Source organism: Pteropus vampyrus, unplaced genomic scaffold, assembly GCF_000151845.1.
Source record: "Pteropus vampyrus isolate Shadow unplaced genomic scaffold, Pvam_2.0 Scaffold243, whole genome shotgun sequence".
Classification (NCBI taxonomy): Eukaryota; Metazoa; Chordata; class Mammalia; order Chiroptera; family Pteropodidae; genus Pteropus; species Pteropus vampyrus.
Genome location: NW_011889024.1, coordinates 578695 through 597679, shown reverse-complemented (window position 1 = coordinate 597679; position 18985 = coordinate 578695). Strand labels below are relative to the sequence as shown.

The 18985-nt window shown below is 45.2% G+C and overlaps 1 protein-coding gene across 1 annotated transcript in view; it reads right to left on the bottom strand.

Annotated features, from left to right (window-relative positions):
- The window catches only part of NOCT (nocturnin), a 24606-nt gene extending 12023 nt beyond the window's left edge, over positions 1 to 12583 (bottom strand). Inside the window, exon 1 of the mRNA XM_011374278.2 lies at positions 12257 to 12583. Within this exon, the coding sequence (XP_011372580.1) occupies positions 12257 to 12437 (181 nt within the window). The 5' untranslated portion in view covers positions 12438 to 12583. The remainder of the gene's footprint in view (positions 1 to 12256) is intronic.
- Between the last annotated feature and the right edge of the window lie 6402 nt (positions 12584 to 18985).

Genomic DNA, 18985 nt, shown 5'->3' with positions numbered 1-18985 from the left:
CTGTGGTTTCCAAAAATCAACTCTACCCTCAAAAGACAAAACTTTGCAGCAAAAAAGATGAAGGACAGACTGCAGCATGGGTAAGTACTAAGCACTATGGGCATCAAAAGGCCAGTTCTAGTCCCAGTTCCGTTGCTACTGAGCTGTGCCACGACTCTCCAGACTTACTTGCGTGGCTTTAGAGCGAGGGCTTGTGAAGAGATCATAATGTCTCATTTGGAATGTGCATCTGGGTTAGAAGCCGTAGCGGAAGCCGACTGATGAATCAGCCTGTTGCGTCGTGAGCATGCAATTAGGGAAGGGAGACCGACGCGCCTGAGAGACGCTGCCACGAGTCCACCCTCCTGGGCAACTGCGGGCCTCCCGTGCCAGGCTGTCTTCACTGAGAGGTTTATTCGCGTCTCTGAGTTTACCCTGCAGGGTGAAGGTCTCAATCTAATCCACAGTTCTCGGGGGGAATCTGTCAGTAGTAAGAGTTTGAGAAGGACACTTTATACCAATGAAACACATGCCGATCTTTTCCCTCAGGAACTTAAGTGTTTGGGAAAAGATTAATACACTGGAACTAGGGAGAGAAAAACTGAGGGCTTACTGTGTGGGACAGGCTGGATATAATAAGGGTTAAACAGTCAGGATGGAGAAGAGTAACAAGAGAAAGACTTAAGGTCTGAAGCTCTAACTCCTGACTGTGCCACCTTCTTGGTCCACCGTAAGGAGCCACCACGATCCTCGGCCTCGCTCTCTCAGACACAAAGACACACGCGGGACACCAGACACTACTCCAGCTCACTCGAGATAGATCAGTGACACAACAGACTCAATTCTCCGTCCTCATGGAGCTATGTTTAGTGGGGAGAGGCAGAAAAGAAAGATCGACAGGTAGTCACAAGGTAAAAAGTGCTACGGAGAAAAAGGAAGGAGAAAGGGCAGGTGGGGAATGCTACTGAGGGGGGGTTCCCACTTTCCACAGGACGCCCGGTGAGGCCTCACTAAACGACGGACTTTGAGCCAAGACCTGAGGTGGTAAGGAAATCAGTGAGTCTTATGGAGAGTCACAAAAGAACATTCTGGGCAGAGCAACGGCAAATGCAAAGCCCTGAGAAAGGAAGGTGCTCGGCAAGGCCGAGGTCAGCGACTGACAGAAGGGCTGAAGGTGAGGTCAGCGGGGACGGGGAAGCGGCGAGGCGGGTGCCTCGTCGGCCATTATAAGGACTTGCGCCTTTATCTGGGATGGGAAGCCACTGGAGAATTCCACGCAGGAGTGAGAATCTGATTTACATTAAGTGCAAAGCTCACTGGCTGATGATATATTAAAAATACACTATGCTTTTGGGGGCAGACACAGGAAACCCGTCCGAGGAGAAAAGAGTCGTTGGCTTGGACTAATGATAGGAGCGGTCAAGGTGGCTGGGTTTTGTTGATGACTTGGATGTGGTCTGTGAGAGGAGGAGCAGTCAGAGGCCTCCAAGGTCACTGGGGGGTGAAGGTGCCATCACTGTTAGGGAGACGTGGTGGGCTTGCGAGAATAGGGGTTGGGCACTTAAGCGATGACTGACGTTCAGGGAGGAGGTACAAGCTGGAAACAAACATCTGGTTAATGTTAGTGGACAGATGAAACTAAAGTGAGTTTAGAGAGACAACAAGTCAAAGGACTGAGCTCTGGGGCAGAGTGGGGACGATGAGGTGAAAATCTGCAAAGCTGACATGACCAGAGAGTTGGAGAAAAGTAAGGAAGAGTCTGATCCTCCTGGAAACAAAGTCAAGTCAGTGTTTCATCCACAAGGTCCTTCCCGCCTGTGTCAGATGCTACTGAAGTTCAAGGGCAGATCTGGCTTTAGCAACATGGAAGACTTTGGCAGCTTTATCACCGATTTCTGAGTTTCAGTGGGCTTGTGGGGAGCAGAGGAATTAGGACAGAGAGCAGAGAAGTGTTTTGAGGGAATTTTGCCCCTAGAGAGGAGAGAAATGGAGTAGTTGCTGGAGATGGAGGCTTTGGGACGCTGTTATAACGTGTCTGTTTGCTAATGAGGGTGACAGAGGAGAGGGAAGCCCGAAGAAGCAGACGGATCCTCTCCCCAAAAAGCAACTATGAACCTGGACAGAACTGTCGAAGCCAACTGTTTCAACGCCCTGGATATAGACCAAAGGCATGTGACAAACCGAGAAGCTTTTACTCACGAAAGCTACTGAAATTTAGGTAAGAACCATGCTACTCTGTGACATTCCTCCTCTCTCCCCCTCGGTTCTGTGACAGTCCAACCAGCACAGCAAAGATCCTGAACTGTAAGTTCAACCTCCCCGCAAGGAAAAGCCTGGGCCGTGATGGCTTCCTTGGTGAGCCTATCAAATATTTACGTAAGGAATAATACCAATCTTTCACAAACTCTTGTTTATTGCTTCTCATGCGCAGCCAATCTGGAAGGCAGTTTGGCAAGCTTTTTTTATAATCTAAACATAGACTTCCTGTACAGCCTAGAGCTCATGCCCCTAGGTGTTTGCCGAAGGGAACGGAAAACTTACGTTCATGGAAAATTGTGTGCGCAAGTATTTATCAGCACTTTTATTAATAATTGCCCAAACTGGAACAACCAAGAAACTCTTTACCATGCAAATGGATAAGCAGCCGTGGTACATCCACACAATGAAACCCTATCCGGCGAGAAAAAGGAACAAGCTGCTGATTTGCAAGATTCATCCATGAAACATGGGTGAATCTCAAATGCATTTGGTAAATGAAAGAGGTCAGATCCTAAAAATTACATTGTATGACTCTGTTCCGATGACATTATGGAAAACACAAAACTATATAGGCTGGTGGTTGTCAGGGACTGGGGGAGGGAGTGGTAGCTGACGAGGGGACTTTTTAGGGTGATGGAACCACTCTGTACAGCCCTAGATGGTGCATATGTGACTCCATGCCTTTGGCAACATCAAAAGAACTGTCCGTCTCAACCAACAAACTTTAACGTATGCAAATTTAAAATATCAAGTAGGATGTGGAGGGATCTCAAGAGGGAATGCAGACTTTGACAAATGAATTAATTCCCAGGCTAGGGAATTAATTACTAAAAGTGAACACTATAAAGAGTTCATATACTATTTTTTACACTTTTAATACTGGACCAAGGCTTAGATCCACTTAAGGACTGCAGTGTAGCAAGGCTTATTTATTTAAATTTGAAAACGAAAGGCTGAAGGTTATGGGTGCCTTCCTCCCCTCCCCCATCCTAGGGTGATGCTGGTGACAGTGCAGCTAATGGCTACTGAATGCTTAATATGTGCCCCATTCACAAATTCTGCTTGCCTTGAGTGTGTTTTCAAATAATTCTCATCACAATCCTAGGAGGTGGCTACTCTTATGCCCTTTTAACAATGAAGAAGTAACTTAGTGACAATTCTCATTCTCTGACCTGTTCTCGAAAATTTAACATATACTTTTTTTCTTTTAGAGCACTGACCATTAAAAAAATTCTTTTCACACATAAATTTCTGTCTGATTCCAATATTTCAAGCCATTCTACTGAAGTTTTATGCCCTAATAGGGATTGCTATTCAGGGCTTTCAAAAGATTGTCAAAGGTTCAGAACAGCTCAATACTGAAAGCCAATTTCCCGAGGCGAGATAGCACAAATAATTTACCTGGCTGGTAATTAAGATATTGAAAAACATAAAATCTTGATGAAACCTCTGCCGAACTTTATTTGGAACTCATACTAGCTTCTAGGTCCACTTTTATATGTGTTTGGATATGGGTCTTTTTGATTTGACCCCATAATGTATTTGGTTTTTGCTCAAAAAATTTTTCTAGCTGCTTCACTAGAAAAGTGTCAGTCACCTTTCTCGATGTGGTACACATACTTTATACAAGCAACAGGCAGGTCAAAATAGCTTTACTTCTTCTGCCTAGTTATTCATTTAGCAAGACCACTCCCATTCCTTACCATTTCCTAATTCTATAAGCATATTTCCAAAACATTCAGAACTGGATACCTTCATTCTGTGCATTATTATTAGTAGCTCACTGCTATTTTCCTTTATAGGAATAAATAAGTCTTCTTACCCTTACAAAAGCCTTTAAAGATTTGCCAGATAATTTTGATTATTTAGATTCCAGAAATACAGTAGGACTAATGATTAAAATACAGGGTACATACTTATTTTTTATACTACCAATTACTACATATTTCTAAAGCAATAGGCAGACCACTACAAGCCTCCAAGAATGCCCGGCGTGAGAGGGAAATGAAGCCCTTTCAAGAACTAGAATGCTGGATGAGAACCCTGATGGCTGGGGCCCACTCTGTCTGGGCCTACCATTTCGAGATCCCCACGACGCTAAGAAATCACATCTCTCCACATACTGCTTTTCCAGTTACCCAGCAATTGCTTATTCTCGAGTTTGCCCAAACCGTTCGGTCTGCGAATAATTTTTCTTATTACTTTGAGCTTAGCCTCTTGAAACGGTGGCCTGGCAAAAACTCGAATTAAAAACTAAACGCTAAACAAAAGCCAAGATTATCCGGGTACACACCTGGGAAACTGCCGAGCTGAACAACCTTGGGCCCGAGGAAACCTTCACGAGTAAATTACACAAAAACCGTAAACGACAGACGTCACAGGAAAGTGTCACTGAAAGAGCAAGCCTATGCCGCCATCTACTGGCCAAGCGTTGAACCACCTCAGCAAGTGTGATTTGCTAATTCAGCAGCTCGTTTTTATTAGGCTCCTTAGAGTCCAGTCGGTTCCTGAGTAAACGTGTCCACCTTCCAGACAAGTGAGTGAAAATATTCACAAGATAACCACTGACGTAAAACGCCTGGACTGTGTCTGCCCTGCTTCCCCGGCAGGACCCAGCCTGATGCTGTTTTACGAGAGTGTGGGCCTGTACATTAGTTCCTGGATCCTAGAGACTGGATTCTAAGAGCCAGTTTAGGATGATCGTGTTTTCTGGTGAGGGTGATATATCTTTGAAGGTCTGTAATTGAGCGCCAGTGTATAGCTGTGACAGGCATCCCTGGAGTACTCAGGAATGGAGTATGTCTGCAGGTGAAAGCCTTACGTAAGGCTAAAGCTTCACCTTTTCTCAGTAAGGTCAGGGGACAGTTCTAGAGGCAAAACAGTCATAGCACACGGACCCAATTAGGCCCCCTGGTCTCAGATCCCACCCCTCTTTTTCCTAACAGGATTCTGAACAACTTATTTACCTTTCAGTTTCTTCACCTGGGGGTCGATGTAGCCTTTGTGAGGGTCACTGAGTTAAAGTTGCCATACCTAGCACATCCTAAGAAGTCAGCTAAATGTGACCTATTCTGCTACGTTCAGTGAGGCTCATTTTCTGGGTTAAGGAGGAGGCTATTACCATCTGAGGGCCTAGCACGTGCCATACCACTTCCAAGTATTTTCATTACTCTTTCCAGCAATCCGGCAATGTAGGTACTGTATTTGCCACCTTACAGGCACGGCTATTGAGGTTAAGCGGTTCCACAGTTTTCTCAAGATCGCATAAGTAGGAGGGGGTCTGGGCGCTGGAGGAGGCCGCCTGCACCTTGCACCGCTGCTCACCAGAACCCCTGACAGAACTGAGTCAGGACAATGCGATGGGGCCTTGCCAGGAATAGAGGTCGAATTCCACCTCCTTCTGCCGACGTCACTGCCCTCACAGCATACCATGGCACAGCACAAAGTGTACAAAGCAGTAGAACGACCCATGTGGCAGTGCTAGAGATATCAAGTGAAGGTCATGACTGTCAACCTAACGTGTCTAAAAATACGAGCACCTAGCCAGAGTGACAGTCCAGTTGCAGAACAGCCGAGAATGCCAAAGTATTTTCCAGAAGAGGCTGAGCTGTACCTTCGGTCATGCCAGATTCATCTAGAAAATATCACTAAGGAAAAAAAGAAATCCCTCCACAATAAAAGCTTAGGTTAGCGCATTTAATTGGTGAGCTGGCTGGCCAGTCATTTCCACAAGCTGGGCTTTTCTAGCATAATGCTCTGAAGTGAGCTGTGAAGAGGCAAAACCCAAAGGAGCAGGGTGGACGGCTGCGGTCCACTAAGACATCAGGTCTGCGTGACTATCTGCTGTTTATCACTGACGTTTCTGGGATGCTCGAGGAAACGGTCCATTTTTACAGGCGTGAATGGAAACATGAAAGCTGACAAGCAACTGCAGAGTTTGCTCCTAGATCAGGGGTCCACAAATTACGGCTCGTGAACCAAATCTGACTAGCGCCCTGTCCATGACATGTGCTGTCTGTGAGCTGCCACATTTTTAAATGGTTGGAAAAATAATGATCAGAACATTATTTCATGATATGTGAAAATTCTAGGGAATTCACATTCCAGTGTCTATGCATAAAGTTGATGTCCTAGCTACGGCCGCTTCCACACTACAGTGGCAGAGCTGAGTACGTGTAACAGAGATCTCTGGCTCACGAAGCCTGAAAAAGTTACCAGCTACCAAAGGTAAATTAAATATGGTTCCTTCCAAGAAGCTTGAGGAGTCAGATAAAGGGCAGAAAAGGCTGAGGGGCACCAGTTAGGGCCATCTGCGAGTCATACTACTCCTCACACAGACGGAAGCTGGCAGAGGTGGCTTCTGCCTGCTGGATAGAACCAAAGAAAGCTTCAAAGAAAGGGGGCGGCATGCCTTAGAAGGGCCCTTGAGGAGGGTGATGGGCCAGAGAGAGAGGCAGACCAGACCAGGAGCTGACTCTGGACCTCAGGGATCTTTCTGGAAGCAGGGTGAGGAGTTAAACAGTAGAGAATACAGAAAGAAGCCCCCCTTACTTGGGCAAAGGTGGAGGTCTCCAGTGTGCCCTGCTCAGGTGTTTGAAGACCAGCGAGGCTGTCCGCCCTCACATAGCCTCACAGAGCGGTCAGACTGTGGGCAGACTGAGGGCAAACGAGCATACACAGCTGTATCTATTTAAAACTGCAGCAGAATATTAGGAATGCAAAACAACAATGGGCTTCTATGAAAAAAGGAGCCATCGGAAAACTAGAAAACGTCTAGAAACTTAAAATGACTGCCAGATGGAAGTGTTCAGAAAATCTCACAAAAGAAAGAAGCGATAAAGACATTAAAAAGTGAGAGAAGAGACACAGAGGACGGATCTAGGCTAACAATCGACCCAGCGGGAGTTTGAGAACATGACAAGAGGCGAGACGGTGGATAAAACCATCCGAGACCGGATAGGAATTTTTCCTGAGCTCAAAAACGGTCTGTCTTCAGGTTGAATGGGCTCGCCTGATGCTGAGACATTTGTCCTAATGGAATGTTTGAACACCAAGACTATGAAAATTCCTACAAGCTTCTAGAGATACTCAGTACATACAAAGACATTTCAAGTTCTGAGGGAAGATTTTTATTAATGGGCATGTGTTAAGTTTTGCAATTAAAAATCCTTTTTTATTTAAAAAATCATGACGAAAGAGAAATTAATTCTAGAATACATCTCGGCAAATCTATTTGGCCTAAAAAATTTGAAAGATGCACATCTTCCTTCAGCAGCCCCTCAAAGATAGTTAAAATCCATGAAAGTAAAACAGAAAAAAGGAAATAGAAAGCTATTATATCCAAGGTATCATTACGATCTGCAAAGTAATTTATTTTGTACCCGGTACTAGGTGAGGTACTGCGAGTCACGAGCATACTTGCAGACTGGCAGATGGCCCTGCCCAAGCACTGGAAGTGTGAAGAGTTAGGGGAAAGAAAAGGGACAGGCAGACAGTGGGACAGGCGTGACGAGCCCAAGGGACTTCCCAGACACCCCATTGCGCTTAATTCTTTACCCGAATTTTGGCTGCCTGTAACCTTTAAGCACTTGCATTCGTGGACTTCTCATACTACTCCAATTCTGAAGAGGGAATAAAAATGGTTTTAACATTTTCCTTTGTGCACAATCCCTCATTATCCGACAGCAGTCCCTCACTTGTGGGGACATGGAAATCCCTTAGTAAACAAATTCTAGCAGGCTTCTAACTAAGCATCTAGTTAAAACAAGTGTCCTCACTGGCTGTCCTCCTGTGTTGCCAGTAAGTGGCTGTCACCAGATGCTCAGGCTTCAACGGCAGATATTGAAATTCAAAAGACATGAGTGTGGCCCAGGCATTTTTTTTTTTTTGGTAGTGGAAGGAGAAAAAGGTATTTTACAGAAACATTCAAATCTGATGGTAATAATTTCCTTTTGCTCTCTTTCCCCTGGGCACTCCTGCCCACATCCCTGTCACCGAATCGTGGTGACCAGTATGTTTCAAGTGTTGCAGAAGAGGGCAGCTAGCTGAGATTTTCTACTTGAGGTCTTACTCCTTCCTGTAGGAAGGCTGATTTCTCCCTATTCTAAAAATAAAAATAAATCCAAAATACTTTAGCTACTGTTCATGAAAGTAGAAGGGGGTTTACTGTGGAGCTCATCGCCCACGCATATCATCCTTCAAGTTTCTATTCATTCAAGTACGATAACCATTTAAGTGGGATATCAAGGTCCTATAAATCCAAACACAGGTGCGGAGTCTCCTCCTCCCCAAAACCAGAATGATTGCCTCACTCGCTTCTCTCTCAGTAGACAATGTGGAAACCGACACGGTGTTATATTTATCCGTATGAATTGTACAACTACACCAGTACGCTTCCATTACAAAGTCAGTCTCAAGTTCTTTCTCAATGAACTTTCATAAAGACACCAATCCCTGCCCTTTCTTAAAGCCTGCTTCTGTTTGGACGTTCTTGCCTCTCGTGAATTGCCTCAGGCCCCAAACGCAAAGATCGGATGATCACTTTCCCAGAATCCTCTCCCAGTTTTCTCAACCTTTTCAGGAATAAGTACCTTGGAGAAAGGAGGAGCAGAGCTTATAAAACATTCCCCAAGCTTTCCAGAAAGGGGAGTGTTTTATAAGCTCTGCTCCTCCTTTCCTGGGATGCCGGCTAAACGTAGGACTTAACCAGGCTCCTCAGGAAATACGATTCAGTAGAGGGTGAAAGACCAGAAATCTGCATTTTCTGAAGCGCCCAGGTGATCCTGGAAGCGTCTCATCCCCGGCTCCCACACCTGCCACCTTCCTCCGGGCGTTGTGTGGTCTTCTCTCCCGGCCTGGCTCCCTTTTACCCATTCAAAGTAAAGTTTTTTCCCCCCAAATCCAGCTGCACCGATTTCTCTTTCTCATCAGTTCTTGCAGCAATTAGTCATGAGACATGATGTACTTTTTGGCCATTTAAGTGTACTGTGTTCAATAAAACTTGGGGATCAACTGATATCAACATAGCTTATTTTCTTCTAGGTAGAGTCCAGTGTTAAGAGATAGCAAGCAGGTTGAGTGATTTGCAGATGTTTCTATTTTAGTGTGCTGAAGTGATTCTGGAGCCATGGTTATTAACTCTGAAGCCCCCAATAATTCACTGTATTTCAGCTCTTACCAGTGAATGCTACCGGAAAATGATACCTCGCTTCTCCCACAAGGAAAGCAATTTATTTCTGTAGAAGCTTCATAATTACAAGCTTTCCCATTCTTCTATCTCCTAGGCAGTTTACTCATAGTTAAGGGACATACTAAATAAAGCCACCTCCTCTAATGAGCTGGTATTTGCTCTTAAAATTGTACTAAGAAAAAAATGCAAAGCCGACTCTTCATTATCTGAGGAGAGATCTGGGAGACAGCTTTTATAAACCCACAGATAACTCCCGACTGCATTTCATCCGGGACCATAACTGTGGCAATTGCTGCTTCTTTATGGAGGCTGCTGTCTTTTGTTGAGAAAAGGTAGCAAAACACTGAGCTCATGTCCAAGGTCCCCTTTAAATTTTAATGACCTAATATTTGATGACTCCAAAGGAACTGTACTCTTTTCAGTGACCTCTCACAGCCAAGGGGTGTGAGTTAGGAAGAAACTACCAAATGGGGTCAAGTGTTGGGGATTATTACTCCCCTCTGCCCCGCCCCCCCCTCAATGACTCTGGAAGGAAGGCTTCTCTGTCCAGATGGCTAAACTTTGGGGCATGTGAGAATCACCTGGAGCTTTATTATTATTTTGTTAAGTACTGTGGAATCTGGGGCCCGCCCATAACGACTGTGTTTAACAGACCTACAGTAGGCTCCAAGCACTGCCTGTTTTAGAAGCACCAATGCTGGCTCTGAGGCTCCTTAGGAACCCTTCCACAAGGCACCCTTTCTCCCACTCTGCTGCATCCATGCCCCATGCCTGCCCTTCCTTGCTCCTGGCTTTTCTAGGGAAAAAAAAAAAAATGTTTATCTCTTTCAATCCTAACCATGCTTCAAGGCCCAGCTCAAATGCTACCCACTTCTTGAGCCTAAAAAGATGCCTTTGCTGAAAGGAACTTTATCTCCCACACTCTAGTGCCATTTGCAAGCTGTTAACTGAGTGAATAAAAGGTGTTAAGTCTAATGAAACAGTCATTTTTTTTTTTGCAAATCTCATCTCTCTTACAAGGCCCTTAAAGGTAGACTAAGGCTCACATTGTTTTATCTGCTTTAATAAAGCAACTACAGTATGTGAGACACGTAAAGACTTCTGGAATGAATGTGTGATCAAGCAACTAGTGAATGATGCTTTAACAAGTAGCTGAAGCTAGAAGTGCATGAAACAGGAAATTGCCTAGATTTTGTGTATCTTCAATAGTTTTAGGACCATAAATCCTTTACTTTCTTTATCTGTAAAACCAGAGGGTTTCAGAGGACTTTTTAGAAAGTTCATTATTAAACACCTTTCTATGCCAAAGGCCTAGCATTCCAGATGCTCTATCTGACCTGACCATTTTCCTCTCAGCTAACAGCACAGCTGTCTGTATCTGCATTACACAGGCTATCTGCCTTCCCAGAACGGACCAGTAGGTTCACTCTGCCTCTGAGGGGCTTTAAGGTAATGTAAGATATGGAGACATCAATTGGGTTTCTTTTACTTCTCCAACTCCAAATTTTCTCTTGAAAATTTCCAGCAAGAAAAAACACTAAGTTATAAGGTGCTAGCCATTCTAATAGTTATTTCACAATGTGCCAAATCCCTATATAACTGAGGGAAAAATATCTGTATATGACTGTCAAGTTCGCCCTTTTTAAAGAACAACCTAGAGTTTAGAGTCTTCAGTTACCAGTTTAACATCCTTGTTCTTGAAAGTGTGTCTCGAATCTGAATAGTGTTTAAGATTTTGGCTTCGAATACATTTTGGATTATCACTTTCACTAATTAAAGAAAGCCACGTTCAACATATTCTTTCTACTGCTCGATCTGTCCTTTTTAAATTAGTCCGAAACTTTCTGAGCAAAATGTAGTTATTTATAATCTAGAAGGGTCATCCAAATGTCCGAAACAGCAATACGCTAACTTGAGCACAAGTAGAGTACACTTTTTAGTGTGATGAAGTCATTGCCCGTTTGAAAGAGAAACTGTCTCTCATTTTTAAAAGTATGATCAATTTGTATGTAATGTGTGGTCACTAATGTGTCCTTAGGCAGAAACGGAGATGGCAAAAAAGGGAAAGTCCAAAGTGTGTGATGTATTAAATTGGCTCTTGGCAAAGGAAGGCATCACCATTACAAAATCTTAACCCAGGTATCCAGGACACAGAATTACATAACTATTAAGAGTTGGAAGGCTCTTAAAAAAAAATCCGAATAAATGTGAAACGAGTCAATGTGTTATAATACGTTGTTAACATGACCTTAAAAAAAAAAAAAAAATAGAACAAGAGTGGCAGCTCCAAGAAAAAGAAAAAGCCCCAGAAGCTATCCCAGGGAGATTAGAATGGACAGTGTCCTGGTGGGGCATAATCACCCACAGTGACATTTCCCAACCCATCCTTTATATCCCAATAAAAACATTCACAAGTTTCCCTCCCCCCTCCCCCCCAAAAAAAGCATCTAGGCCATGCCAGCCCCGTGGTCAAATAAGTGTAACTTGCAGTGATTTTTTTTTTTTTTTGCATAAAAATTTCCATAAGAGCAATAAGAAGTAAAAACAACAACAACAACACACACACACACACACAAATCATTTGCGGCCTCGGAAGGGGTAAATTTAACGTAGGTCCAGAGCGAGAAATATGCACGGCACCCAGGGACCAAACGAGAACCCACAGCGTTCCCTTCTCACCAGACGCGCTGCAAGCCGGGGCAGGGGATGAGGCAACGCCAGCAGAGGGCCGCTGCCCGGCCCCGCCCGCCGCGCGCGCCCCGGCCCCATTCATTCGGCGCCGGCCCCAGGTGCCCGCGCGTCCTCGGCGCGGAAGCGCCGCGCACTCACCTGTGCGGGAGCACGACCTCGCCGCGCCCGAGGCCGCCGCCAGGAGCCCGGGGGACGCGGGCCGGGGGCCGACCGCCGGCGGGGACGTCAGGCGGCGCGGGCCGGGGCCGGGCGGGCGGCGCAGGCCGGGCGCGTCCCGGTGCAGCAGGGCGGAGCAGAGCCGCCGCGGGCTCTGATACATGCCGGGCGCCGCTGCCACCACCGCCGCGGCCCCTCGCGCGCCGGAGGAGCGGAGCACGGCCGAGGCCGAGGCGGGCGAGTCGAGCCGGCTGTCGGGGCGGGACGCTCCCAGGCTCCGGAGAGGTTCTGGGCGCGCGCAGCGAGCGCGGATGCGGCTGCGGCGGCGGCACCGGCACCGTCTGCCGCGGACCGGCCGGACCTGGGGACTAAGCGGTGAGCGCGGCGCGCTGACAAAGCGGACGCTACCACGCGGGCCGCGGAGGGGGGTTCGGCGGCGCGGCGGGCCGACGCCTCCCCGCTGGGGTTCCGGGAACCCGGCACTTCCGTTCGGAAAGGAAGGGAGAGCTGAAGCCGAGTAAGGAGCGGAGGCCGTGCGAGGTCGGCGGTAACCGGCATCCGGCCGAGCGGTTTCACAGAAACGAGCCTCCTCTTCCGCCCGCTGGAATGGAAGCGTCCGCGGGCGGGGAGCCCCGAGACAGTGCCAGCGCCGCGGCCCCGGGCACACGTGTGTGTCCGAGCGGAAGGCGGCGTCCGTGCGCGCGCGTGAGTGTCGGTGTGAACGCGGCGTGGTGAGGGCGCCCGCCCCCCGACCCCTTCGGCGGGATGTGTCGCGTTAAACGAGTCAGCACGATAAAGCACCGACTGTGCGCCAGGGCGGTGGTGAATACGACAGCGTCCCTTTCCTCAAGGGTGTTTTGCTCAGGCAAAGGGGGCAAAAGGGGACAAGAGAAATCATACCTTAAAGCTCTACAGAGTAGATTAGGATCAATGCCACAAGATGCCACGAGCTTGGCGACAGAGGTTATATAGCAGGCCTGGGGTTTCTAGAAGGTTTATGAGAAGAGTTGGCATTTGAGTTGGGCCATGACGTGGAGGTCTAGAATTTAGACATGCGGAATTTGGGAGAGGAGTGGTGGTAATTTACACACGAAGGAAAGAAACAAGCAGAAAGCCCTGGGTGTATTTGGGGAAACAATTCCTCTTAGTTATATAGGATGAAAGCTAAGAAGTAAGAAGATAGATGCTTGGATAGTTTTTATTGTGGAAGGCAGAGATTACACTAGACAGTCTGGCGGGAAACAGTAAGTTGCTGATGTTCTAGGAGATGGGCAGGGATATGATGGGGCCCCGCTTTCATTGGAGGTCATGTATCTCTGGCACACAAAAAGGAAGGAGAGAGTAGACCCGCTGAGATGAAAGATTTTCTAGACCTGCCTCTGGTGCTGGAAAAATATGCATGGAAGAAGCATCTCATAGGTCAGGGAGGAAATGATGATCAAACAGGAATGGAAGTGGGGTGAGGGTGAGGGTACCCAAGACAGGATGATTTAGGAGCTAGAAATGTTTTCTTGTTGGTTTCCCCATGATTTTGCTGATTCTCCTATCTTGTGGAATTGGAAGCTTTTCATTACCAGGGATATTCAAAATATTTTCAGACCTGGGTTGTATAGCTAACACACAGAAGGTGTGGATGAGTCAGCTGGCACAGGGTGAGCACAATTCCTGGGAGACAGCTCCTTGGCAAATCAAGAATCCTTCTCAGTCTCAGTTTCCTTATCTATAAACAGGTAGAAGCATACCTTAGTCATTCCGTGAAGCATACCTTAGTCATTCCGTGATGCAAAAGGTGCTCATAAACTTAGTCCATAAAAGGTGTTTTGCAAATACAGGCATACCTTATTTTATTGTGCTTCACAGATGTTGCTTTTTTTTTTTTTTTTTAACAAATTGAAAGCAAGACCCTCCACCGGCAAAAAAGATTAAGACTTGCTTTACTGCAGTGGTCTGAAACCAAACACGCAGTATCTCCAAAGTAGGCTCATATAGCAGTAGGTTAAGTCAGAATCTAGGTGATGGGTATATGGGTGTTTAGTTACAATTTTTTTTCTTTTCTATATGTTTGGAAATATTTGTAATAAAGTATTGGGGGGAAAGTACTTTGAAAAATTAAAAGTGCTGTTCAAATATAAACATTATTAAAAGGGATTCAAAGAGCATGCTATTCTGAAAGTAGGTTGGTAGTTTTATATTTGTTATATATTTAACACTGAATGCTTTAAGCAATCGGAAAAATATAAAGTGTGTTCACTTCAAAATGTATTTAGTAAACATTAATGCAGTACATACTACGTACTGGGTTCTACATGAAACCGTACAAAAATGAATTGAACAAAGTCTTCACAGTCTAGTGGGTGTATAAACACAAATACTTATAATACTTGATAATAAAGATAGAATTGTGATATGAACAAGGTACTGTGGAAACAGGGAAGAGGAAGTACTTACTTGCCTAGTGAAGCCAGGCGAGGCTTTTTGGACAAGGTGACTTCCAAGCAGAGAGGGAATGAGGGAGGGTATCCACCAAGGGAACAGCAAGGCGGGGAGAAGTGGGCATTCTGGGAACATTAATTGCCACACTTGATAAGGCCCGAGTGCAAGGTGCCCATAAGGGCATGGCAGGAGCGGAGACAGAAGCCGCGGGCAAGAATGAACTCATGAAGGGTTTTCAGAGGACTTTGAACTTTATCCCGAAGGTTCTGGGGGAACCTTTGAAAGACTAAGCAGATAGGTTGCACTGTCAGGGTTGCTTTTTTGAAAGATTGTTCTGTCTGCTATTTTGAAAGAAGATGGATTGGAGACCGGGGTGGGATAAGAACAGGCAGGTGGGCAGAGGACGTGCTGTTCTGAATCTCTGGAGGAGGAGCAAGGCATGCCTGCGCTTTCAAAAAGACAACAGGCAGGTGATCCTGACGACATACCTCTTTCTCAATGCTGCCTCCCAAACAAATGAACTGGAGGCAGTGAAGGTGGAAGAGAGCCGGATTTCAGAACTGCGAAGGAGGCAGAACAGGCAGATTAAACCTAGCGGGTGAGGGAAGGGTGCATGGTCGAGGGATGACTTGGTGACTGGTGGATAACAGTGCCAAATGAGAACCGGTACAGATGGCTTTCTCCAAGGAGGACACCGAGTGAAGATGGGAACATGTCATTGCAGTGTGCTCCAGGAATGCCAGGTGGAGTCACTTTGTAGGCAAATGAAGCTGTGGACCTGGGGTTCACAGCAGCGTTGGGGCCAAACACTTTGGACAGTTCAGTAGTAGTTAAAGTCATGGATAATGAAGTCACCCACAAAAAGTCTTTTAAGTGAGATAAGAGAAGTGTTAAGGATGAAATTCCCAAACCTTGGACCTTTAAGAAGTGGCAGAAGGGAAAGGGACTTGAGACCTGGTCAGAGAAAAGGGAACAAGGAGAGATTGGTGTCTTATAAGTTAGGGAACAGCGAGTTTCTAGACGGGTGTGACAGTGATGAGTGCTCTCAGGAGGTCAAAGTGGAGACTGAATCCTTTGGAGTTGACAATTGGAAGACATCTTTTATCTCCATGGGAATGGTTGCAGATAGGGTGGTGGTGGAAACCAGATTGCAGTGGTTAAGGGGTGGAAGGCAGGAGACCTTTGAAAGAACAGTCGGGGAGAACCGGGTGAGTGTTCTTTTTCACTTAAGATCGGAACAACCTAAAACTATGAGTTAAGGAGAAGGAGCCAATACACATAGGAGAAACTGGTTTTTCTGCGTTGAGACTTTCTGCTTAGCATTACTTTCGGCCCAGGGGTTTCACGAGTTCCTTCACCTGTTAGCATCTAACTTCAGCTGTCTGAGCGAAGCTACATAACAATATCCCATGCGAGCCTGAGGGGACGGGAAATCTCTCTCCTCTTTCTTCCTCTTCTTATAAGGCTACCAATCCTACTGGATTAGGGCCCTCCCCTTTGTTAAAAAAACAAATTCAGCTGAGTAAATTTGACTATCTAATTGGCTTTATTAAGGGATTCATGAATGGGGAGCATCCCATCTAGCAAACGGAAGGGCTCTCTGAGGTAAGGAGTTGCGCAGCAATGGAAAGTTTCTTTCTTTTTCTTTTTTTCTTTTTTTAAAATAGGAAGAAAGTGTAAGGCAAGGGAGCTATTAGTGAAAGAAGAGAAAGGATTATTTTGGGGCCTGGATTATTTTTCTTAGGGCCAAGAAAAAGGGGAGGCTTTTTTATCATGCAGGTTGCCTCTTCTTGTGGGGCTCAGAGCTGGTGCAGAGGTGATGAAGAGGCCTTAGGTGACAGATACTGGTCATTAATCAAAAAATTCCAGACTGGTTGGTTAAGATTATGTTTCTGAAAGAGGCTGAAACTGCAGTGAGAGCAGCTATTAAATCTAGGTTTGGTGCCATGGGCCTTTGGCATGAGCGATGCCATTTTGGGCCTGTGGTTTTTTTTCCTTAAATACCTTTTAACCTCATTTAACCTTAATTACCTTTTTAAAGGTGCCATCTCCAAATATAGTCATATTGGGGGTTAGGGCTTCAATATATGAATTTTGGGAAGACAGTTTAGTCCATGGCATTGTCAGAGACTGGAAATATATCTGTTGATAAGTAGTCAAACAAAATAAAGTAACAAAGACTATCTATCCATCACCGTATCTTCAGTTTTCAATAACCGAAGTGATGTTGTCTTTAATATATAAAAATGCAGAAAAATATGAACTGTGTTGACTAGATTTTTATAGTCTATAATGAAATTCATTCAAAAACCAATATTAGACTCCTTTGGAGTTTTTTCATTCAGTATATCTTTTTTCAGGTGCCTTTTCCAGAGGATCATCAGGTATCCTGAGCCAGGAGAACGAGTCTCTCTCACTTGCTACTGTCACCGCAAAGGTACGTTTGATACACGGCCTCAGTGGCTTTGCTCTGACACCCATGACCGCTGGGGAGCCAAGGCCTCACGTCCCAAGGAATGCTCCCCCATGTACGACTGAGCTCACCAGGGACACTGCGTCAGGCGAGAGAGGGGACTACTCCGAGGAGTGAATTTGGTTCAGGAACTCCCCAACGGCCTTTCCAAACTCTTAGAACTGCGCTGCCCCCTAAGGCCCCTCCTTCCTTCTTCCCTTCCCTCCTTCCCTTCCTCCAGCCTCAGACCTGTTCTGCAGAACGACGCTCTCTCCACCTCCTCTAGCCTCCTTCCCCAGGTTCCCTCACAGGCTTTGCCCTGATAAGTCTTTAGCTTTTATCAAATGCCAATTCCCTAATAGGATCAACAAGATAAAACTGAGTTTACTGCTCAGGTCTCGGGGAGAATTACCACTTCAGGAGAGCTTTGCTGGTGTCCCACAGGCGTTGGAGCAAGGCCTGATTTTATCCAGATTTTGCTTAGTTTAAGGCAAGTCTGTCAATGAGGGGATTAATTAGGAATTGTGATATAAGGTATTTTGAGATTCAGGGAATTTATAGTATTATTGAACACTTCAGCAAGGGGAGTAATATGAGGCCAGAAATCCAGAGTGTTGGTAGGAAAGCTGTTGATGCTTTCTGTTAAAGAGTTGATGCTCTTTCAAACAAGTTCCTGTAACGAACATTTGAGTTATTTGCTTGGGCACGACTGTGCTGGAATAGTAAAGTTAAGCCGACGGAGGCAGTGGAATAGCAAGTCATGTTAATGGTGGTCGTGGGTGGGGGTAGGCGGTTTCGGTCTCACAGTTAATTGTACCTCTTGGGGTCTGCTTCTTGGAGGACAAAGACTTACACTGGTACGAATATAAAAGCAAATTAAGAAAACCTTTCCTTGTTTTCTTTTATTCAGTAAAAAACATTCAAACTCTTGCAGTAGTCCATGACCAGGAGAAGTTAAATTTTATAATCTCCTATTTAGACTAATTTCTGCATGGACTCAAAAACCATCCGATTTCCTCTTTATTCCTGAGTCGTAACATCATCCAAAGGTATTTCATGGTCTACTTATGGGAACTGAGGTCCAATGATTCCAAATGAAATTATTATTATTCCTTGCTTCCTGTCTATGGATCAAATATTCTTTCTTATGATTACAATTAAAACATGGCAATTAGCTCATAATATAAAGTACATATCTTATTCTTTAAAATACAAGTACATAAAGTAAAAGATTTCTCATTATTTTAACATGTATAGTATTATCGAAAACTTCATAGCTTTAAGAAAGATGACAATTGGTACAGTTAGAAATTGTATTTGATAAGAAACCAGAAGTAACTGTGGATTAAAACTACATAGATTTTATTTGTTCTATGTAAAATAGCGGAGAGGCAGGCAACCCGCAGTGGGTGTGACGTCTCAACATCAGCAGAGATTGACTCCTTATCATCCATTGAGCAGAGTTCCCGTCCTTTAGAACAACTCATTGTACGAGATAGGGCCGTTGGACCCACCACGTCTACATTCCCAGCAGGAAGCAGAAGGAATAGGGAAAACAAGGGAGAAAGCAGTTATTCTCATTTCAAAGAGCTTTTCTAGGACTTTCAACAATTTACACATATATCCCAGTCATCTGGCCACACTTGTCTGCAAAGGAGATTAAAATTGTGGTTTTCTAGCTGAGCATATTGCCTTCAAGAAAGCAAGAGAACCTGAAATTAGACTGGCCACTAGCAGTTTCTGTTACATATAAGAACTAAGGAACTTTTATACCTGATAAATGATTCAAGCTTTAATTGTGTCATGATAAATGTTACTGGAGAATG